Raw genomic sequence first — 21,134 nt, 5'->3', positions numbered from 1 at the left:
ATGGGCTGAGCTGGGGTCTCTGCTGCCCGTATGAGGACCAGACACTTCGCACCTTGAAGTCCCGTGTGTGGTCAGAAGGAGCCTCACTCTGCTGGACTGAGAGATTCCCAGAGGACGAGGTCCTGAGGGCGATGGTGGTGTGATGGGTATCAGGTGGGGAGCTGGGAGGATGGAGCCTCCTCCAGGCATGAGGGCACTGCGAGGGAAGGCTGTAGGAAACTAACATGGCTTGCAGGAGCTAACAGGCCGAGCAGAATTGGTTCTTAGTGTGACATGCTAAGGGCATCGCCCAGCTGAGAGCACAGTGGACGGAGAGAAGGGGAGAAGCAGAGCTGTGCCATCGGGAAAGCTCACTGGTTCCAGCAGGTGGACGTCCCGGAAGTGGTAGGGAACCGTAAACAAAGAGCTGCCGTTTACCAAGGAAGTGAAGATTATTCAGAGAGGGGCGGGCAACTGTCAGCCAGGTGGAGTTGACGAAATGGGCAGTGGATATTGTGCACCTGCCACTCAACCAACTGTAAATGTTGTCCTGCGTATGTTAACAGATCGGGCTTTGGCAGTGTTAAATCCAAACCCCACACAATGAGCCCACAGTGAGGGGTCCTGGGGAGCCAGCAGTACTCAGAGGTGAGAGGCCCCTCAGCTTGGCTTGGGGATGGGTAAGCCAAGGAGGAAGCTCACGGAGGAAGAGCTCCAGGGAGCTGTCCTTGCTGCTGGGGGAGTTCTGCAGTGTTGAGAACGTGGATAATAGAATCTTTAATTTCAGACAGGGCTGGAGTGGCAAGGGGTGCCTTTTCTAGAAGCATGTGGTCCGTAGGGCACTGCAGCTGTTAACATTGCCACAGTTCTCTCATGACCCTGGCCTCACTCTAAGTGCCCAACAGCCACATGACTGGCAGCTGCCGTGTCGGACAGCACAGCTGTGTCAGCTGTCAGCCTGTGTAGACACGTGTCAGTGTGCTGCCCACTTCCAAACATCCAGCTTCAAATGCTGAAAGCGTAAGTTCTCATTGTGTCCAAAAGTAAAGTCCCCAAGCCTAGATGGGACACACAGTTAACACCTCACCTCCCGGCAGGCTTTGTGACCAGGTGAGCGTGCTGTTGGGGACTGTCAGGGCAAAGTCTGATGGGTAAGAATGAGAAGGATCCAGCGTTCTCCTCTTGACCTTTCTGTTTCAAGCCTGTCTAAAGCTTCCTAGACGTTGTGGAAGTATTTCAAGCAGTAACACAAAGAGATTATATCTTAGTTGGTGCATGTGTTCATCTTCAGATTCAGTGTGGGGCTGTTGGTACGTTGGCCTGAAGCTCTGGAAGGAACCCAAGGAAACTGTCCAGGTCTCCTCTTGGAGAAGGAGGTGGCGTGAGTGCTGTTGGTGAGATTCAGGCACAGAGAGCGAGCAAGAGAGGAGGCAGTGAGCGAGGAAAGCCGTGGCGGGACAGTTGGAACTGCTTGTAACTTTTTAAAAATGATGTTTGCAGATTGTTAAATCCTAGCTGTGGTGAAGCAGATATGTTGATAGGATTTGTGAGTTGCCTTTGGGAAGTAGTTGGCAGTGCGTACTAGAACCTTAGAAACCGTGGGTGCTTTCGCCTCACCCCCGCTGCCCAAAAAATGTATTGCTTTTTAAAGTAACAACTATTGTTACGGGAAACAAACTTAAATTTGTTTTCTGTATAAAAATGTCATCCCTCATTGTATGTATTTTTAAGAAAAGAAAGTTGTTCTCAGTGCCCAGATGTGAAGGTCAAGCACTTAGAGTGTCACGACAGTAATGTGTGTTTTTTTCCAAGACTCTGTAAAGCCAGATGTCCACCTTCACAGCTGCTGGGAGCTATTAGGGGATGCACACTTGACTTTTGACTTGGTCTGCCACAACTGTAAGCCTGGATGTTCATTTCATCTCTTAAGGGACAGCGGTAATCAGAAAACTGCTCCTGGGTTCACACTACATGAAGCTGACAGGGGCAGCACAAGGGCTGTGCCCAAACACCTTCTGCTTATAACCAGAAGGGAAGCCAGGGTGCAGGTGGGCGTGAAAAGACCACGAGCAGAGCAGAAGTCAGCGTCTTTGAAAACGGAAGGGAATAAGTGATGGAGAAAATTGATAGAACAGCAGAATTAGCTCTTGGAAAAAGATGAGTAGTATTGATAAATCTCCATCAGGACTGATGAAGAAAGCAAAAGACATGAGCAGTTCCAAGAGGCCAAGGTTTGCTAGACCCTGCAGCCATCCGGAAGTTAGTAAAGGTCTCACTAAGCTTCTGTATGGTCCCTACAAGAACAGGTTTGCTAAAATCAGCCTGAGAGAAAAGCAGAACGATTTGATAGCCATATGTGCATTTAAGATGCTTAGTTCATAACTGGAACTTTCCATGCAGAAAACTTGAGGCCCTACCTGGCTTCCCTGTTGAATCATTTCAGCTGTGCAAGGAACAGCTCAGACTCCTTGGCAGGCCCTGTGAGAAAGCAGAGGAGGATACACTGATGAGGCTCGGCATTGCCCTGACACCAGCCCAACAGAGGCATTGCAAGGAAAGGAAGCTACAGACCAGTACTCACTATGACAAAAGACACGAAAGTCCTTAACAGACTGATGAGCGATCAACTCATCAGTGCAGAAGAAAGATATCACATCATGGCCACTTGCTGTTTTTAACTTGCAAGGCAGAAGGAGGGAGGGAGAACCCATCTGTATGAGTTCACTCCCTAAATGCCCATGGCAACTGGGACTGGACCAGACCCAAGCCAGCAGCCAGGACTGTCCAGGTCTCCCACATGGGTGGCAGGACTCCAACCACTTGAACCATTCCTACTGACTGCCTGGGCTTGCCTTAATGGGAAGCGAGAGTCAAGAGCCAGAGCTGATACTAAAACCCAGATACTTTGTATGGACCAGGATCTTAACTCTCAGGCCAGGTGCCTGTCCTCCAACTGGTTTTAATTTCAGGCATTCAAGATGTGTTTTACATCTGAAAATCATTAAGGTGAAGTCTAGAATAAAAGATAACCAAGTGGTCATTTCTGTTGATGCAGAAAATGAAAGTGGCATTTAATAAATAACCTTGCATGATGAAGACTTAGCAAAAGGTAACTTGCAAAGTCTCAGGAGGGACATCCATGAAGAGCTTTAACTTACATGCTGTACTGTAGGGAACACTAATTTTTTTTTACGCTAATATTGGGAATACAGCAATGGTAAATGGTTTGGGAAAGCTAGAAAGAAGAGTGGAGATGGGACTCAAACCTGGGCATTCCAATATGGGACATGGGTGCCCCAGTGGGAGTTTTACTTAATGCATCAAACACCTGTCTCCCAGCCAGATTTTATAGGAAGTTGGAGGGCTTAAACCACCTCTTTCCAAATTTACCAGAATGTTCCAACAGTCAGACCAGTCTGGTATTGGTATATTGGTAAACTTTCAGATTGATTCAACAGAACAGAGTTCTGAAATAGACCTGTACTTTGATAGTAAATTGATTTCCTGCAGAGGTACCTGGCTGAATCATTGGGAGGAGATGGTTGTTTTCACTGTGTTGGAACAGATGCTTAACTGAGAATAGCAGACTTTGAATGCACCTTATACCGTACACAAAAATCAAGAGATGGTAGATAATGGATCTGAACGGAAGTGCTGGGGCCAGCATTATCGTGTTGCATTGGTCCTTAAGCCATTCACCTGTAACGTCAGCATCCCGTATTCCGCTGCCCCACTTGTCATCCAACTCTTCACTAATGCAGCCTGGAAGAGCAGTGGAAAATGCCCCATGTAGGAGACGTGGTGGGGTTCCCGTCTCTTGTCTTCATTGCTGCCATTTGGGAGGCGAGCCAACAAATGGAAAACCTTCTCTCTTCTTTCCCTTTCCCCTCCTTTTCACCGATAAGTCTGTGAAAAAATGAATTTAAGAGCTAAAAATGCCAAATTTCTACAAGAAAATAACATCTCTGTGACATGTTGTTTAAACGTTTCTGAATTAAAAGATATCAAAAGATAACTTAAAAAATTTCAAAATTTTAAATTTTGACTTTCAAAACATGATAAATGGAAAGGCAAGCTGCGGATGGGGAAAACACAATGTGGGAAAGGGCTGCTCCCTAGATATGTGTGAGGAGTTCTTACAGTTGGTTATCAGGAGATTTGTGAGCAGAGGGGTCAGCACAGACGGGTGGACCCTTCGTGATGGCTCAGTGGCTAAATCTGCTCCGTGTTAGTGCCAGGATCCCATATAGGTGCCAGTTAGTGTCCCGGCAGCTCCACTTGCTATCCAGCTCCCTGCCTGGGAAAGCAGTAGAGGATGGCCCAAAATCTTGTGCACTGACATGGGAGAGCCAGAAGAAGCTTCTGGCTCCTGGCTTTGGATCAACTCAGCTCCGACTGTTTGCAACCATTTGGGGAGTAAACCAGCAGACAGAAGAGCTTTTTTCCCTTCTCTCCTTCTCTATAGATCTGCCTTTCCAATATAAATAAAAAATATTTTAAAGGGGGGAAAACCCTCTCAATTAAAAAGTGAAAAACAAGACAATCAGATGTGAGTGAATGAGCCACACATCCCTGATTTTTAGGGCAATGTGAACCAAAAGCACAGCAAGCCGCGGCCTCCCTGTGCAGTGGGCACAGAGAAACCCACTGCCGAACACTGAGGGCTGTTGGCTGGAACTACCGCTCGCTGCTGTGAGGATATGAAAGGCATGGCCACTCAGGAGTGGGCCACGTGTGTGGCAGCGTTCACATCCAGTGTCCATTCCCCAAACGACCCAGCAGTGCTCCCAAGTGTCCCATACACCCACGAACACACTTACTACATATGTGGTCATGGTGACTTTAGTCATAGATCCTGAAACTGGGTGACCATCTGCTCATGGGTGAGTAGATGTTTTCAGCATGGTAGAATGCTGCTGGATATTATGAACAAATGGACCGTTGGACACACTGCAACACGGATGGAATCCAGGGACACGAGGCCCGGAGAAGTGAGTCCAACTCAGCGATTTACATGTGATTCCATATCCAGGAACTGGATTAGAGAAAAGGCTGAACTTACATGTCGTCGGGTGCTGTGCCCGGGGCCCAGAGCCTGCGCAGGGAACAGAGGGCATGAAGACACCTTCGGGGTGACGGAGATGTTCTGTATTCTGAGTGATGGTGGTTAGCTGACCGTGCAGTCTCTGGAAAGGACGGAGTTTTGTTTTGCCTCTATAAAGCTGTTACTCACAGGAATGTTTCCTTGCATGCGGGGGCAGGGGGTAAGTTGGATGAAGGGAAGAAGAAAAAAGTTTGATGGGGCTCCTGCTTTGGAGGGTGTATCCAAGGAAGGTTTTGTTGGTGAAGGGACGTTTGAACAGGCAGTTGGCTCAGTTGGGGACTTTTTCTCACGCCTTGCGCATTTCTCACAGTATGTTGAAGTGTCTTGTAATTTCTGTGGCTTTCCCAAGTGAAATTGTTTTCTTGTCTTATTACAATGGCTAATAATAGGCCCTAAGTTCTGCCTGAGTCTTTGCCTGATACGCTCCCCTCTTGCTAACACTGCCTGTTAGCCCACAGCACCTCCTGCACGGTGCTCTCAGACAAGTCACTGAGGGGATGAAGTATAGGTCACTGCTGTGGCAGCAGGGCACCTCTGCAGCTCAGTGTTACACCAGAAATTGAATCAGAACCCAACAAAGACCTGAAGTGGACAGCAAAGATAAAATGTTTAACTCTGTTGTCAGAATGGGTCAGTGCAGATAAAGATGGTGTTAGCACTTTGACGGCACTTTTCAGTGGGGGAAAAGGCCAGAGTGGAGGAGGCAGACACATTATACCTGTAGATGCAGAGGAATGCGTGAAAGCAGAGCCTTAGGCAGATAGAGAACCAGCTTCTGGCCAGATCTGTTGTTTCCTTGGAGGGGAGGGGTCTCCCATATGTCCTGCGTGTCTTCCTGTGCTTGGTCCGCCCTGAGTCAGCAAGGCACAGACCTCGCTGGAGGGCAGTCGGGCGTGTACGTTGGTGCTCTGCCAGCAGGTGGCAGCAGAATGCCGTGTTAGGATGTTCTTGCTTTCCTCTGGTAAGTCTAGGTAGTTTGTTTCTTGTAGTTAAGACCAAGCCAAATATGAAGCCCTAAATAGGTTAAAGTAATTCCACCTTTTATAGACTGTGGTTTTTGGAATTCAAATGGTAATGTTTATCTAAAAGCTGCTTGTTTTTGTGAATTTTGTTAGCAACTCCTCACCTGAAGTTTTCACTGTTTTGGTGTTATTGCTGTTTGCCACTTTTTTTTTTTTGCCAATAGATTTGCATGAAGGAACCTAGGTGTTCTGTGTTCTAGAACCAAATGACGTTTTACCACCTAATACCCGAGCATTTAAACACATCACTTTGGAGGCATTTTAACAAAATGTGAAAGATATTACTTTATCTCTCTTATAATAGACCACTAGTTATGGACAGTTGATGTAAGAAAAAAGCATTTGAATCCTAGTTACAGCAGAACCATTCACCTTAGCTGTGGATTTGTGAGCCTCTGGGGCGCGCAGAACCCTGTCTGGGTCTCCCCGAAGCGCCTGTGGGATGAGAGCTGTAGGGCGCGTCTGTCCAGGGCTGAGAGGTCTCCGAGCCTGTCACATGCTCCCTCATCCTCGTGAACCACTGAGTTCTTGTAAAACTAAGAATTCAGGGTAGTTTTTTGTCTCATGGGAACATGGCTGGTCAAGAGCAGTACTTCACATGTATCTGACATGCCTTGGGCTTTTCACAGGCCACAGAAGACCCTGCACCAGCTCAGCCCCCAGAGCCCAGTGCACTGTGTTTGGAGCAGCAGACTCGGTGCTCACACTTCACTTTAGACGAGCCAGCAACACAGGAGAGAAGCCTGGAGCTGGATGGCGATAAGGCAGTGGGGCCACCAGGGACCGGAGCTTGAAGTAGCCAGGAGGGGGAAGCAGTGTGACCTGTGTGTTGACAACACCGAATCTTCCCCACTTCTTTAACCCGGGCTGGGTAACTGTCGGCCCAAGCTGATTCTTTGTGTCCAGCTGAGGGAGTGAGTGTGTCCTTGCTGCCTCCTGACAGCTTCCGATGGCTCCAGCGTGCCATGCCCCGCGCACGTCCAGGGCTCTGCTAATGTGTCCTTTGCTCTTTAACTCTAGCTGACCCCACAGTGAAGGACTTGATCGGCGGCTTCACTGCACTTCACTATGCTGCCATGCACGGCCGGGCCCGGATCGCCCGCCTCATGTTGGAGTCCGAGTACCGGAGCGACATCATCAACGCCAAAAGCAACGATGGCTGGACCCCGCTGCATGTGGCCGCACACTACGGGAGGGACTCCTTTGTGCGGCTGCTGCTGGAGTTCAAGGCCGAGGTGGACCCGCTCAGTGACAAGGGAACGACGCCCCTGCAGCTTGCCATCATCAGAGAGCGGTCGAGCTGCGTGAAGATCCTCCTGGACCACAGTGCCAACATCGACATCCAAAACGGGTTCCTGCTGCGCTACGCTGTCATCAAGAGCAACCACTCCTACTGCCGCATGTTCCTCCAGAGGGGCGCCGACACAAACCTGGGGCGCCTGGAGGACGGGCAGACCCCTCTGCACTTGTCCGCCCTCCGAGACGATGTGCTGTGCGCACGGATGTTGTACAGTTACGGAGCGGACACGAACACGAGGAACTACGAGGGGCAGACCCCGTTGGCTGTTTCAATAAGTATTTCTGGGAGCAGTAGACCGTGTTTGGATTTCTTACAAGAAGTCACAAGTATGTAATGTAATTGTTACTATTAATTGCTTTTTTTTTTTAATTTTGAGAGGGGCTTAAGGTCTACTTAAAATTGACTTAATAGGCAGTTAAGCCTGGCCAGGTAAGTAATTCCTCATGCAGCCTGCCACTTTGTTTCGCAAAGTTCTGTACCATAGATTTCACAAGAATGTAGTCATAGGGATTGATGGACATTGAGGGGAAAGAAGAGAGGGACAGGGGGCCAGAGCAGAAATTTGGAACCCAACGAGGAGCTGCGTCAGGTGGAGGCAGCCTTCCCAGGGTGCTGTGGGGAATGCTGAGCCAGCTTTGGGCGTCAGGGGCCCCAGCTACAAGCTCCAACTCTGGCCCTGGGGTTCACGTTTAACCCGGGACTTCTCTGCTCCGTGTGCACCCTTGTGTGGAATACAGCTGTGTCCATGGGCCGGGTGGTGCCATGTCCCCGGACCATGGGGCACCATGTCCCTGGGCCACGTGGCACCGTGTCCCTGGGCCGTGTGGGTTGTCTTGCGTCTGAGCGCCGACCATGTGGCATTAATATCAGTAGACATGTTTGGACTCAGCCTTTTCAAAAAGGAAAAGGGGTTGAGGAGACGGGCCTGAGTGCAGGCTGACCAGGAGAACTTCCTGACGTGGAGGAAGTGATCTCAGTGCTGTCCATGGTGTGCTTTGCCACTGGCCTCCAACAGCTAGTAGGCACCTGGGAAGTGGCTAATGCCCCTGGAGAACAGCCATATTAAATGACCTTGAACTAAGTGAGCTGGCCACAGATCTCTAGTGGTCCCTGGAAGGTCAGTACAGACCTTGGCCGCTGGGGAGAGGAAGAGGGGACAGCCTGGTGGGTGCCCCCTGGGCAGAATGCTTGCTCAGGTAGCTGGAAGCAGGTGGCCACAAGGTGCCTGCTGCTTCCTTGTTGTTGAACTTCTGTGTTGGACACTTCAGGCCCTGTGTCGGGCATTGTGGCCATGCAAGGAAGGCATGTTCTGAGCTCACACACAGGCCACATAGCCGCTTGTTAAACACTTTGCTCCTTAACTTGGAGTAGAGCTGCATCTGTCTTTCAGGTTATGATAGGACTCCGTGAGTTCATAATTGTAAAGCATGTAGTGCTATAGCAAGTATTTCCCAGACTGCAACACGGAACTGTTGACAGGAAATAGGAGAGGTGTGGCCAGCACTGGCTTCCTGCCGGCAGAGTGAGGCAGTTCCTTTGGATCTCAATGCTGTGGCCTGCTGTGTAGATAAGCTGTGCACCTAGCAGGCGCCCAGCAACACTGCACGGCCGGTCAGCGCACACGCTGAATAGCTGGGACGAGTAAACTTGGAATGCTTTCTAGAGGTGCGTGGCCTGCTGTTCCCTATGCTAAGGTGCCCCAGCTTGGGTCCTTCCTTCTTGACCCCAGGGTGTGTCCTGCCACAGGCAGGTTGGGTGCTGGACTGATGGGTTGGCTTGGCCCTGGGCGTGGTGCATGCTGGAGAGGCCGCTGCAGCTGCTGCCCTCGGGAGCGCACTGTCTCCTGGAAAGCAGCCTGGAAGGAGGGTCGCAGATCATGGGGCGCCTGCGCAGACAGGGCCAGCACGAGGTACAGGGCTTCTGACATGAGGACTGAGTCCTGGGGGTCACCGGGTGGCCTCTCTCAGAGCCATCTTTCTGTTCATTGACTGGAAAAGATTTACCCCCACCCCAGTTCAGACCCCTGGAATTTAACTGTTCCAACTGTTTGGCAAAGTTACCATGAAAACTCTGCTATCTGTTGTGTACCTACTGTCCAAGCAAATCAAAGTGGCTTAGTCATAGAGTTGTGTCTTGTGCCTTGGTAGCGAATGGAAGCAGTTGCCATAGCCATTCCGCTGTGGCTAGACCGAGCTGTCCAGCGGTCAGACTTGGGCAGCCTCTGCCTTCTAGAATAGCGGGAGCTCTACGTGGGCTTCTGCAGAAAGCTAGTCGAATGGAGGGGTGGCCTCGTGGTGCCCAGGGACAGTGAACACAGCGGACACGAGCCAGGGTCCGCCAAGGTGCGGTGATGAGGAGCAACTCGTGGAAGGAGAGATGTTTCCTGGGTCCCAGGTGGTGCTCAGGAGAGGCCAGTTTCAGCGTTTTTCCTTTGAAAACCAATGAGAAAGAAAAAATTATATGGAACGAATGAAATAAAGGCAGAACACAGAAGGCATGTCCAGGGGCAAGTGGAAACATCAGGGAGAGCAGGCAGCAGCATGCTTCCTGTTAGTGGTCCAGGTGGGGCCGGGTCTGAGTGAGCAAGCGAGGTGCCCAGGACACAGAACATGAGGCGGCACATCCTGCCTGTTGGGGTCAGGCAGGTGCACCCACACTGGTGGCGTTTGTACAGACACCAGTATGGGCCCAGGTGTGGCTCCTGGGAGCCTTGACGTTCAAGTGGGGCTCAAATGTCCAGCCAGAGGCAGTGGAAAGCAGCATCCAATTCAAAAGAGAAGTTGAGCAGTTACACATTAGGAAAGGGCAGGCATAAGGAAACATGGTATAGTTTTATAATCATGAGGACTATTTCATAAATTGTAACCTGAGGATAGGGTTTAATACTAGAAGCCTGACTTCTTAGAAATCAGGATGTAATTTACCAACCACCTGCTCTGAGCAAGGGACTGGACCATGGCTTTGCTCTGTGAAGTGTCTTGGGAAAGACGAGGCGTGAGGAGGCAGAACCTTGGGCCAGCACCAGCAGGCGCTGCCATCCCGTGTACAGAGATGGTAGCATCAGTGACCTGCATGCCTGGAATTTGGTTCAAAGAAAAGTTCAACAGGACTTAGAGCTTGGGGGCCCTTGCACCCGCCTTGGAATGGCCAGGCTCCAGGTGCTGATGCGACCAGGTAGGTGCAAGGCCTGTTCTTCACCAGCTGCTGCTGCAGCTGAGAACGAAGATCACAAGGAAGAGGGCAGCTACCCACAGATCCCAGTGCAGAGGGTGCAGAAGCGTGGAGGAGTTTCCAGTAACACGGCGTTAGGATAGCAGCGAACGAAGCTGCACCATGTCGGATTAGACCGGTAACTTAGAGAGAAGGTGCTGTAGTGTGCTCACTGCCCAGGCAGTCCTGGCAGGGGGAGCCCTAGGCCTGTTCTCTGAAAGAGGGAAAGATTGTCAGAGCAAGAATGAGGAGCAGTCAGACCACTGCCCGGGCCAGCAGCAGGTTCAGGGCTCTGGAGGGCTTGGCCGGTCACTCCCTGCTCCAGGGATGAACACACCTGGGCAACGCATTAGATAGTCCAGATTATCTGTTTCCCTCTCTGATTTCCACCAGGGTTTGATGTCCAATTCCATGACTGGTGATGCCATCCCATCTGGCTCACACCCATGTCTGGTTTTGACACTGCATCCCCTCAAGCCCTATCTCTGTCTTGTGTTTCAGCTGCCATGTAGTTCTGGGTTGAAACTTGATATTTAGCCGACGGTCTCGTGTTAATCCAGCTGTGAATTGGGCAGTGGGTTGTGCTGGCTGTGGCTGGGGGTGCCATGGGTCCCGCAGTTTGCCCAGTTCTACCGATTATTGTGTGTACCGCAGCCCTGCTGGTGCGGCTGGCGATAAGATGGAAGGACAGATCTCGCTTCTGCAGCAGGCCTGTGTCCCTGGACCCTGGCCATCACCAGTGTCTCATTCTGTCTGACTCCCAACCCTGGGAAGGGACACAGGAAGATGGGTGGGGTGGGGTTGAGAGGGGCTGGAGTCACAGGTGACCATCCCACCCGGGGTAAGGCTGGGCCTCTGTCCTTTGGAGCGCAGTCTTGGGTAGTGAGAATCTTCTGGGAGATCACCCCGACCATGCAGCAAGCATGGGGTGCTTCCGTAGTGCTCACACTGGGCCTTCCACTGGCTGCCATGGGACCAGGGGAAATCGTTCAGGCACTCCTCCTGGTTGGAGGTCTCGGAGTGGATTTCCTGTGTGGGAGAGGTTTGCCCTGCACCCTCTTTTCACTGATGGGTCCAGGGTGCTGGTTTTGAGTTTGTTCATGTCTTTTGAGGCTACAGCCTCTTGGAAACCTGTTGTTAGGTTGTGTCATCAGCTTTCGGAACGGAAAAGCATCCCCTGTCCACAGTGCCTTGAGACCCTGGGATCAGAGCCTCTCGGAGCTCTGCCCAGGTTGGAGGGCAGCAGGCAGCTGGGACCTGGGCTCTGGTTTGTCAACCCTGCTGCCGGGGCCTCCAGTTCCTCCTCTGTAAAGTAGGTGATCTGGACTTCGGTCACTCCTTAGGTTTCTGCCTGTTGGAAATGCTCCCCAGGAGTCACTCTCAGTGGGGATGACCTGTGCCTGCTTTGTGACGTCTGAAGGTGTCGATTTGTGGCATAGAGCAGTGTGGACTCCAGGGCATGGCTTACCCCCCACCTGCTCCATGCTGACACCTGTACTGATGGTGACACATGTTGGCATCACCCCTGTGCTCACCCCCTGGTACTGGCAGTCACTGTAATTTTCTCTCTCGGTTGCAGTTAAGAATGTCTTTGAGCAGGTGGTTGGTGAAACCAGTGGCCCTGAGGGGACTTTTCTGTGGGATGGAAATGGAAGATTCTTACTGTGTGTGAGCTGATGTGGGGTGATGGAGCTGACCACCAAATGTTTCTGTGGTGCACCGTTGTGGCCAGACTGGAGCCCCCTCTTGCAGGCTTGCCTGATGCGTGGAGATAGTAAGCGGTGATTTTCTTGTACGTAACACAGCAGGTCAGGGAGATTTACGTAATCAGCAGTGGCATTCACCATGTGACTGACGCCGTGTGTTACTAAATCACGTGAGGATCTGCTCCAAATGCGAGGTAGACCAGTGGGTTTTTCTTGAAAGGACTGAAAGCATGTCCATTTGGTTTCAGATTCTGTAACGCAACCAACCTTTAAGAAACCACAAGGCTGTTTATTGGAGAGAGTCCCAGTTATCTCCTACAGCTATTACCACTGCCCTTGCCCCTGCAGCTCCCTCACCTGAGCAGGCTGACCCGGCTGCAGGAGCAGAGCTGCAGGCAGGCTTAGTGTTCTGGGAAGCCCGTGTGGGGGCTCAGACTGAACCCCTTGGTCACAACATCCCTTTTATTTTGCAAAACAGTCTTTCTTTTTAGTTTGTTAAATGTTTATTTCAGCAGATACTGTGAATACATTATTGCTGTTTTTAAGTCATGTCAGTTTCATTTTGCAGTTTCTCAGTTTTAATTTCTGCTGTGGCAAATGTGGCTGAGAGTAGCCCGTTTAGATAAATCCTCTTTGAGCTCCTCTAGTTGGAAGGCATACAGGACTCTAAGGTTGAAAAGCCAAGACTACACGCTGTGCAGTTTGGATGTTGAGGTTTCCACAGGGTGTCCTGCTCACTTGTTTCAGAATCTGATGCAACCAGAGCGGATTTCTGTTTAAAGTTACCACCCGTGGGCAGTGTAACATGTTTTAAATTACTGCTCGCCCCTCCACTAGCCCACTTTCTACTTAGGGTGACTGGTGCTTGACGATGCTTCAAGGCTGTGAAGTCTTAGCTCTGCCAGGTCACGTGGACTCACAGGTGAGTCCAGTTTAGAAAACAAGTGCTTAGGCCACCAGCGGTGGGGATCCACCCGTGCTCATGGTGGCCCCCCAAGTCCCGAGGCCTGCTGTCAGCCGCCTGTCTCGTGGTTTGCCTTCTTGCTGTGACAAGCTCTGGTCTAGATTAGTGTGGGGACAGAGAGCACGTTGGCCAGGGCCGCATCTGATATCCCAAGTGGTGTGAGCCAAGCGCAGGAGCCGAGTTCCCAGGCAGCCCTGCAGGATGCACAGGCTGGGAGCAGGCAGCCCCGTGCACCTGTGAGCAAGGTTGTGGCCAGGCTGTATCTTGATCGGGGTGTTTTTTAAAGGCACTGAGTGGCGTGTCTTGTCCTTTCTTTTTTTTTCTTTCTTTTTTTCTTTCTTTTTCTTTCTCACTCTCTCTCTCTCCCTGTCCCTCCCTTCCTCCTTCCCTTCTTTTTTTCCTTTCATTTCTTTTTCTTTTCTTTTTATTGGAAAGTCAGATATACAGAGAAGGAGATAGAGAAAGATCTTCCATCCTCTGGTTCACTCCACAAGTGGCCATAACAGCTGGAACTGATCTGAAGCCAGGAGCCAGGAGCTTCTTCTGGGTCTCGCATGCAGGTGCAGGGTCCCAAGGGTTTGGGCCATCCTCGACTGCTTTCCCAGGCCACAAGCAGGGAGATAGGTGGGAAGTGGAACAGCCTGGACACCACCAGCTCCCAACTGGGATCCTGGGGTGTCCAAGGCGAGGACATTAGCCACTAGACTATGGCACTGGGCCCTGAGTGGCACGCATTTGTTAAAGGAAATGCTGAAGCAGATGGGAACGGAGTCATGTATGCTGCTTTGTGGGAGACTTGGCCCATCAAGTGCTGACCAAAGTTGGCTGCTTTCTGCAACCTCAGTCAGTGTTGGACATTATGAAGGACACGGTGGCTTGAAGGCTGCTTTTGTGTCATTGTCAGCAGTCTGGTAGGTATCTTGTTGATGCAGAAATTAAACTTTAAACATGGGATTTCAAGCCTCAGAAAGAAGGAATAAGCAAAGCAAGAGTCCTGAGTTTTAATTTTAAGTAAGGACAGTGTAGGCCGTGATTCTCTGTGCTCCACCTGATCAGCAGGTGACGCAGCAGGCCCTCTGCTGCCACCCGTCTGTCCAGCACTGCCATGAGTGTCAGTCAACTTAACACCGCTTGGTAAGGTCCTGATACAGGAAATAGCCCTCCTCTGCGCTTTTCTCATGGTGCGTATATTTCTTCGTATTTTCAGTGTTAGCATCTAGAAGTTTTTTGCAGTTGTCTTTTTAGTGAAAATGGAAAAACATGGGCTCATTTTCTGGGAGGAAAAAAGGAAGTGACCAGTAGACAGGTGCCTCAAGGGTGCTGGTGTGTGCGTGTGCTTTCAGAGAAGCTGTGCTCTTTCCTTTAGGGGAAGCCAGGATCTGTGCTCTTCCTGGAAAGCAGAAAGCATTCAGTGTGTTTTATACCAAGGGCCTGTGAAGAGATCAAGGCAGGAGCAAAGGGTGTGATGTGTCCGTGGGCCATCTCCAAGTGGGAGCCTGAGCTGCAGCCAGGTGGTCTTGGAGGACCATGCCAGACACTGGGCTGCAGGGGTGGGTCTCGATGCAGGCAAAGGAGCCAGCGGAGTCAGGCCGTCCAGGTTGGGGTCGGGGAGGAGAAGTGGGGCTCTGCCTTGCTGTTACTGCTAAGTGATCTCCGCACCTGCATTGTCTGTCCTCTCCCACCTTGCATCCATTTTGTTCACTTGAATTATTATTATTTTTTTTTACAACAAGCTGTTGTGTCTCCCTGTCCCCGTTTTGCATCTGGGGCCTTTGTGTCCTGTCGTAAATGCAGTAAAGGCTGTGCTAAGAGGATGCTGCACAATGTCTCACGTGCTGGATGCCACTGCTGCCGGCCCTGGTTTTGTAATTCAGGCCAGACCAGACCCTTCAAAAGCGGACTTCCTATTTTATCCCAGACCAATTATTACTGATGATGGGCTGCTTTGCCGACTGGCAAGACAGAATCCTTTGAACTGTTGCATAATTCCATTGTAGTTCAATGGGATGAATACCGGGTAGGTTTCTGCTCTCCCAAGTGTTTATAATTCCTTCAGTTCCACTCCCTGGGGAGGCTTCCCCAGGTTGCCTTTGTTGTCACCCACAGACGGGCCGCTGTTATGTAACATGGTCGGGTACTGGTTTTATAAGACCCCAGCGGTGTTTGTTCTCATTCACTCATTGCTCTGCTCTTCCCTCCGTCTCAGCCCCTGCCCCTTTGGTTTTTGGGACAGCGCGTTGTGGGGCATGTAGTAGGAGTGTGTTACCTGTTGACAGAAAATGAGAACTTTGTTCTTTTAATCACAATCCTTTCAGAAGTCAAATACTATCCCTGAAACAAACCATTCCTTAAAAAATCCTGGCACTAACAGTGAATACTCCTTGCCACTCTTCACTATTGAACATGCTGTTCACTCACACAGGCTGGGAAATGGCAAGTGGGGTGATGGCTCGTCCAAGAGTTAGTGTGGCCATCTCCAGCCTGTCTTTTTGCAAATGCCCAAGCCGTGCCAGCTCTGCCTATTGCCTGGTGTGCCCACCCTTGCTCTGCCCAGGGTTGTTACTGCTAACGGCCTGCCACTTGCTGCTTTGCTGGGTTCCTGGCCACCCTTATCCCAGGAAGACATCAGCTTCTAAAGAGGGGCCTGGGCCCTCTGCTCAGCAATAGCTTTAAAAACAAATCTGTGTTTTGATCCTGAGCTGTTAAGCTCACTGTGTGCCTGGCACTGCTCTGAGCATGGAGGCAGAATTAACCTTTATTTGACTGCTTGGGAAGCCTTTGAGGTGGTGGCCGTTATGAGGAAACTGAGGCAGGAGGCCACAGTGCTTGCCCAAGATGAAACAGATGGTTAGCGGTCGGGCCAGAAGCCAGAGTGGGCCATCTGGCCCCAGGGTCCTGGCTCTGAACATGGGTTATGCCTGCATCATGAGAAGTAATACTGCAGACAGGCATGGCCCAAGGAGGGGAAATCACTTAAAAGCCATGTTTGCCGCGAGTGCCGAGGGACTGCCATGACACCCTGTTTATAAGGGGGAAGAGAAATCAACAGAACGTTAAGTCAAGCATTCAGGCAATGAGGAGGAAAACGCCCTCTCCTTCTGCTCCTGGGGGGCTTCTGCGCCTCCTGCTGGCAGGCCTGGGCTGTGGGTGCTGCTCTTCCCTCCGGTGGAAGCTCTCCTCTCATTTCTGTCTCCTTTTTCTGCCTTGCAGAGGTCTTGGGGACCAGATCATTGGGCTGGTAGGACATGGCCTCTTCTTACATCTCAGCAGGTGTCGCCGCGCTTCCCGCTGATGGGTACAAGGCTCCTGTTCTTCCAAATGTTGATAACCTACAAGCCCTGAGCAACACTGTGCCCCTCAGCCCTGACCCCATAGTGGTGGCCAAGCCTAGTACTTCCCGTTGGGTTGTCCGCTTGCTCTGTACCTGGCAGGGCCCAGCCTCTTTTTGGGTCGTCCAGTGCTGCAGAATGGCTTCTCTGCTCTGTCCAGCATTTTCCGGAGCAGCTTGGTCCACATCCCGTCTCTTCCTCAGAATGGTCCGCTCTGACGGCCAGTGAGTTGGTACAGGCAGCTGGCCGGAGCTCAGCCAAGACTGTGAGCCCATGACCTCAGCCGCTTTTTGTAGCCTCAGCTGGGCTTCCTTGTTGGGGAGAGGGGATGCCCAGGAGCCGTGGGAAAGCCACCGCAGTTTCTGTGACTTTACCTTGGAAGTTGCATAGCTTTGCTTCCAGCTCAGACACACGTGCACCCAGCTGTGAGGGAAAGGGACAGGGGGTCCTGGCACGGCCCAGACATGTGAAGGGAGGGATCAGGGCTGGAGGGTGAGCCTTGGGGAGCACAGTCTCCCGCAGAATCAGAGCCTACCTGGAGCTCCCCCATTGAATATACCTCGGTTTCAGTCCCTTTTTTCTTTGAACTAGGCGGATTCCTGTAATTTCGTTTGTATTTTCATCAGGTGTGTTTGTCAGCCTTACCCTCATCTGGTTTTTGCCCAAATACATTGCTGGTGGTTCTTTTTATTAACATGATGCTTGAGAAGAGCAGCCTGTCATGGAGTGGGAAAATGTATTTTTTTACTTTGAAAACTGTGGATTTACATTGAATTTACATTCTGGTTAGTAAGTGCAGGTCCAATACCATACACAGGTGTTGGGAAAACAGTGATCGATGTACCCCCTCCTGAAGGTTGCCTGTGCATGGTGATGGAAAGAATTTAAAGCAAGTTTGGAAGCAATTTGCTGTTGACAGGAGTGCATTTTTGCAAGGAGTTGACCATTTTATACTATCAGGGCCAGGATTTTAAGTATGAGTTTGTCCAGCTGGTGTCTGTGGAGTGCCGTGTCAGGCATTGGGTCTCCACTGGTCTTGCTGTCAGGGGCTATGTCAGAAAGTGAGGAAGATCGCATGTTTCTGTACCGCAAACTACAGACCCCCACGAAGCCCAGCCTTCTCTAAGCATTGTCAAGAAAAGGAGCTTTGCGGGTGTTTGGGTGGGGAACCTGGCTTGGCAGCCTCCTGCGAAATGTTGAGATGCAGAGGATGGAGGAGACACACGTGCAGATGTGTCATCCCTGCCGGTTGTGGGCCCGTGTCGCCCAGGGCACAGACGTATGCAAGGAAGGAGCTGCTTCTGTAAGAGATTGCAGTTGACTTTAAAAGTATATACATTTTAAAAATTACTTAAAAGAGCGTCAGAGAGAAAGAAGTTGCTCTATCCCACCAGTTCAAACCCCCGTTTGATTTCCCCAAAAGGTCTCAACAGGCTCAACTGGGCAAGATAGGAGCAAAGCTCCTGGAGTTCCGTCCTGGCCTCCCACCATGCATGTCAGGGACCCAGGGACCTGTGCCATAGGCTGTGGCCTCCCGGAGCGCATTGCAGGCACTTGAACCTGGAGCTGAGCAGCTGGGCCTCAGGCCAGTGTTCCTCTCTGGGACGCCTGCCTGCTCTGTGGGCAGCAGCCGAGTCCGCCGTGTCACAACTCCCACCCTCAAGTGGCAGTTCAGGAAGCACACGTTCAGCCAGGCCTCACAGCACAGCTAGGTCTGAGCCTTAAGGAGCTGTGTTTCACTTCTGGAGAATCCCTTCCTGTTAAGCAGTGATCCTGAAGACAAACGCAGCTCAGTGAGGGATGTGTCCCGAGTGCGACAGTGCCTGCCGGCTGTGGCCTAGGGAACCTGCTGTCCCCAGGTCCCTTTCTGGATATCTGTGAAGTCAAGCTTGCTTTCATAATGTTGTGACATTACCTGCCTTTCTCACATGCCTTCTCTTGTGAGCATAAATGGGATTTTCCAAAAGTTAGATGATGTAATTTTTATCTCAGCAGAATGAATAATTAAATACATAAACATTAATTTTAAAAAATGATCACTTAGGACAGTTAAAAATGCTGCAGAATGTGCGCATGACATTCCCACTCAATTTTTTTTGTTTTAAAAAGTATATTTTCTTAGCTATTTATATTAATGTGTGGTAAGGTTGTTTTTATTATTGTTCATTGAGTTGGTAAGTGTCTTGTGGTGTAATCACCTGAAGATGCAGCCCACATACAAGTTCTTTTGAGTTCTTTGAAAGCTTGAGGCCAGGGTGCCTGAGAACCACCCAAAGACAGTATTGCACTCACCGCAAGGCTTGACCCTGGGGGTGAGCACTTCTGCTGGGTGGGGTGGGGTCAGGATAGAGGGTGACGACCCAGACCCTTCCCCTGGAAGAGGGCTAAAGGGTTGATGCCTGGCAAGAGCATTCCACGGTGTCATCGTTATCATCATTTTCCTGAACTGTCCGTTCGCGTTGTGGGCTGTGCATCCAAGTATTTGAAAGTGGAATACTTTGGTTTTGTGGTTTTTGAGTCAAGCAGTGACTGGCAGTTGGTCAGGACTTGAGGCTTAAATCCAGACAGCTTTCTAGACTGCCTCCCTCCTGCCCTTCCCCCAACCCCCGGCAGGGCAGTCCTGCAGACCCTGGTGAGCAGGTGGACCTATGACCGGGGACGTCCCTTAGAGACTGCCAGAGGTGTCGAGGTGCCCATGAACCAGACCCAGGATGGAGGGAGGACCACAGCACCCGGTGATGGGAAGCTTCACTCCCGCAGGCTTTCCCTGCATAGCTGCAGGCTGGGCGAAGGCCAGGGGACAGCAGGTAAAAGCTGTGGAGGACGTCTGCCCACAGAGTTCACAGAGGGAGCTGCTGAGGGAGGTAAACAGTTCTCCCCCGCAGTGCCTTGGGAGCTTTTGTAACCTTTTCTTTCTTTCTTTTTTTTAGGACAGCCCAGAAACTTGCAGGACCTGTGCCGAATTAAAATTCGACAATGTATAGGCCTTCAGAACCTAAAGCTACTTGATGAGCTACCGATTGCCAAGGTCATGAAAGACTACTTAAAACACAAATTTGATGATATCTGATCCATCAGAACTGTGAGCAAGATTAGGAGTTCTATTCCAGATACTCTAAAAAAAAGGCTTTTTGCCTTGCACAAAGTATATCCTATGCAATTTCTGATTGCTGTGAAGGTCAGAAAGCAGGCATACGCTGTTAGGTTTTTTGTTTGTTTGGTTTTCATTGTAGGGAAGGGATTTTTTTTATGTATATGTATACACACACACACACACACACACACACAGACCCCACTTGCTTGAAGGTCTTAATTTGATTTTCTTGGTCCAAGTTTAAGAGGTCCAATCTTTCTATCCAATGTTGCATTTTAGAAAAAAAATTTTTTGGTTTTTTTTTTTGTTGTTGTTTTTGGGGTTTTTTTTTTTTGGTTAAATGACACAAGCTGGTTTGGAGAAGATTGACCCTTTCCACACTGATCCTTTTGTTGGTGAGCATGGTCCCCGAAAGCAGCAGGATGCTTGTTCCCGTTGGGAGGCCTGGCTTCCCCACCCGGGGCAGGGAGTGGGGCCTGGGTTACACTGGAGAATGCCGCCAGAAAATCGTCCGGTACTGCAGTCAGCTCAGTCGCTTCTCACAAGGACGGTCGGCTGCTTCACACTGTTCTTTTGCCTCATTCCTGTAGCTTACGGATGACATCCGTCCAGTACCGCTGCTCCCTTTTGGGTGTGCTCTGGTTTTTAACTTATTTTTTTTGTTGTTGGTGGTGTTGTTCTTTAACAGCTGTAGGACACTACCCTGAGATTTTGTGTCTTAACTTTTGTCTCTCTCTAGTTGAATTGTGCTTTAAAAAAATTAACGATAAAGAAAAATAACTTTATAAAGCCAGTGTATTCTGTTTGCAAAACAGTGCCTCCAGTGCAATACGCTCTCCGGTGTGTGTAGGCATCATTCCACAGCCGGCTCCGACACGCCTGCAAGGACCGGAACTGCCACTTTAATTCTCGTTGCAGAACCCCAAGATGTCAGTTGCAATTTCCATTCTAAGCTTTGTCCTTTTTAACTTCCCTTTAAGCAAAACATTTCATGTCCTGATGTTAGAGTGTGCCCTAAAAAAAGCCCAAAATGTTGTTAAAGCATTGAGCTTTACTGGTTAAATAACATAGTGGGGTTTTTTGTTTTCTTCCTTTTCCAACTTTTAAAAAAAAAAAACCTCTCACAGGCACATATCTGTAAGTCCAGCTAGTTCCCATGGGTGAGTTAAACGTAGCCTATCTGTCTGAAGTTCACGGACAGTGAGGCCTTCCAAGAGACCTGTGTTGTGGATGGGCAGGCCTGCTGCTGAAGCGGGCGTAGGCTGGAGTGGGAGTGACAGAGGGCAAGGCCGCAGTGGCACCGGACACCCACAAGGCTGCCCTCCATGGCGTGGCAACTGCCGACATCTCGTCACCACTGGTGGCAGAAGATCCTCCTCCAGCATCCCCAGGGTCGTTCCTCAGCTCCCTGGGAAGCTTCCAGAAA

The 21,134-nt window shown here is 50.4% G+C and overlaps 1 protein-coding gene across 1 annotated transcript in view; it reads left to right on the top strand.

The window, feature by feature from the left end:
- ASB7 (ankyrin repeat and SOCS box containing 7) overlaps positions 1-19,893 on the top strand; it is a 36,751-nt gene extending 16,858 nt beyond the window's left edge. The window contains exons 5-6 of the mRNA XM_058666567.1: positions 7,126-7,731; positions 19,545-19,893. Coding sequence (XP_058522550.1) covers positions 7,126-7,731; positions 19,545-19,684 — 746 coding nt within the window. The 3' untranslated portion in view covers positions 19,685-19,893. The remainder of the gene's footprint in view (positions 1-7,125; positions 7,732-19,544) is intronic.
- The last annotated feature ends 1,241 nt before the right edge of the window (positions 19,894-21,134 follow it).

The sequence above is a fragment of the Ochotona princeps genome, chromosome 6 (assembly GCF_030435755.1).
Source record: "Ochotona princeps isolate mOchPri1 chromosome 6, mOchPri1.hap1, whole genome shotgun sequence".
Lineage (NCBI taxonomy): Eukaryota > Metazoa > Chordata > Mammalia > Lagomorpha > Ochotonidae > Ochotona > Ochotona princeps.
Note: the sequence above shows the minus strand (reverse complement) of the source record. Positions and strands in the feature narration are given on the sequence as shown.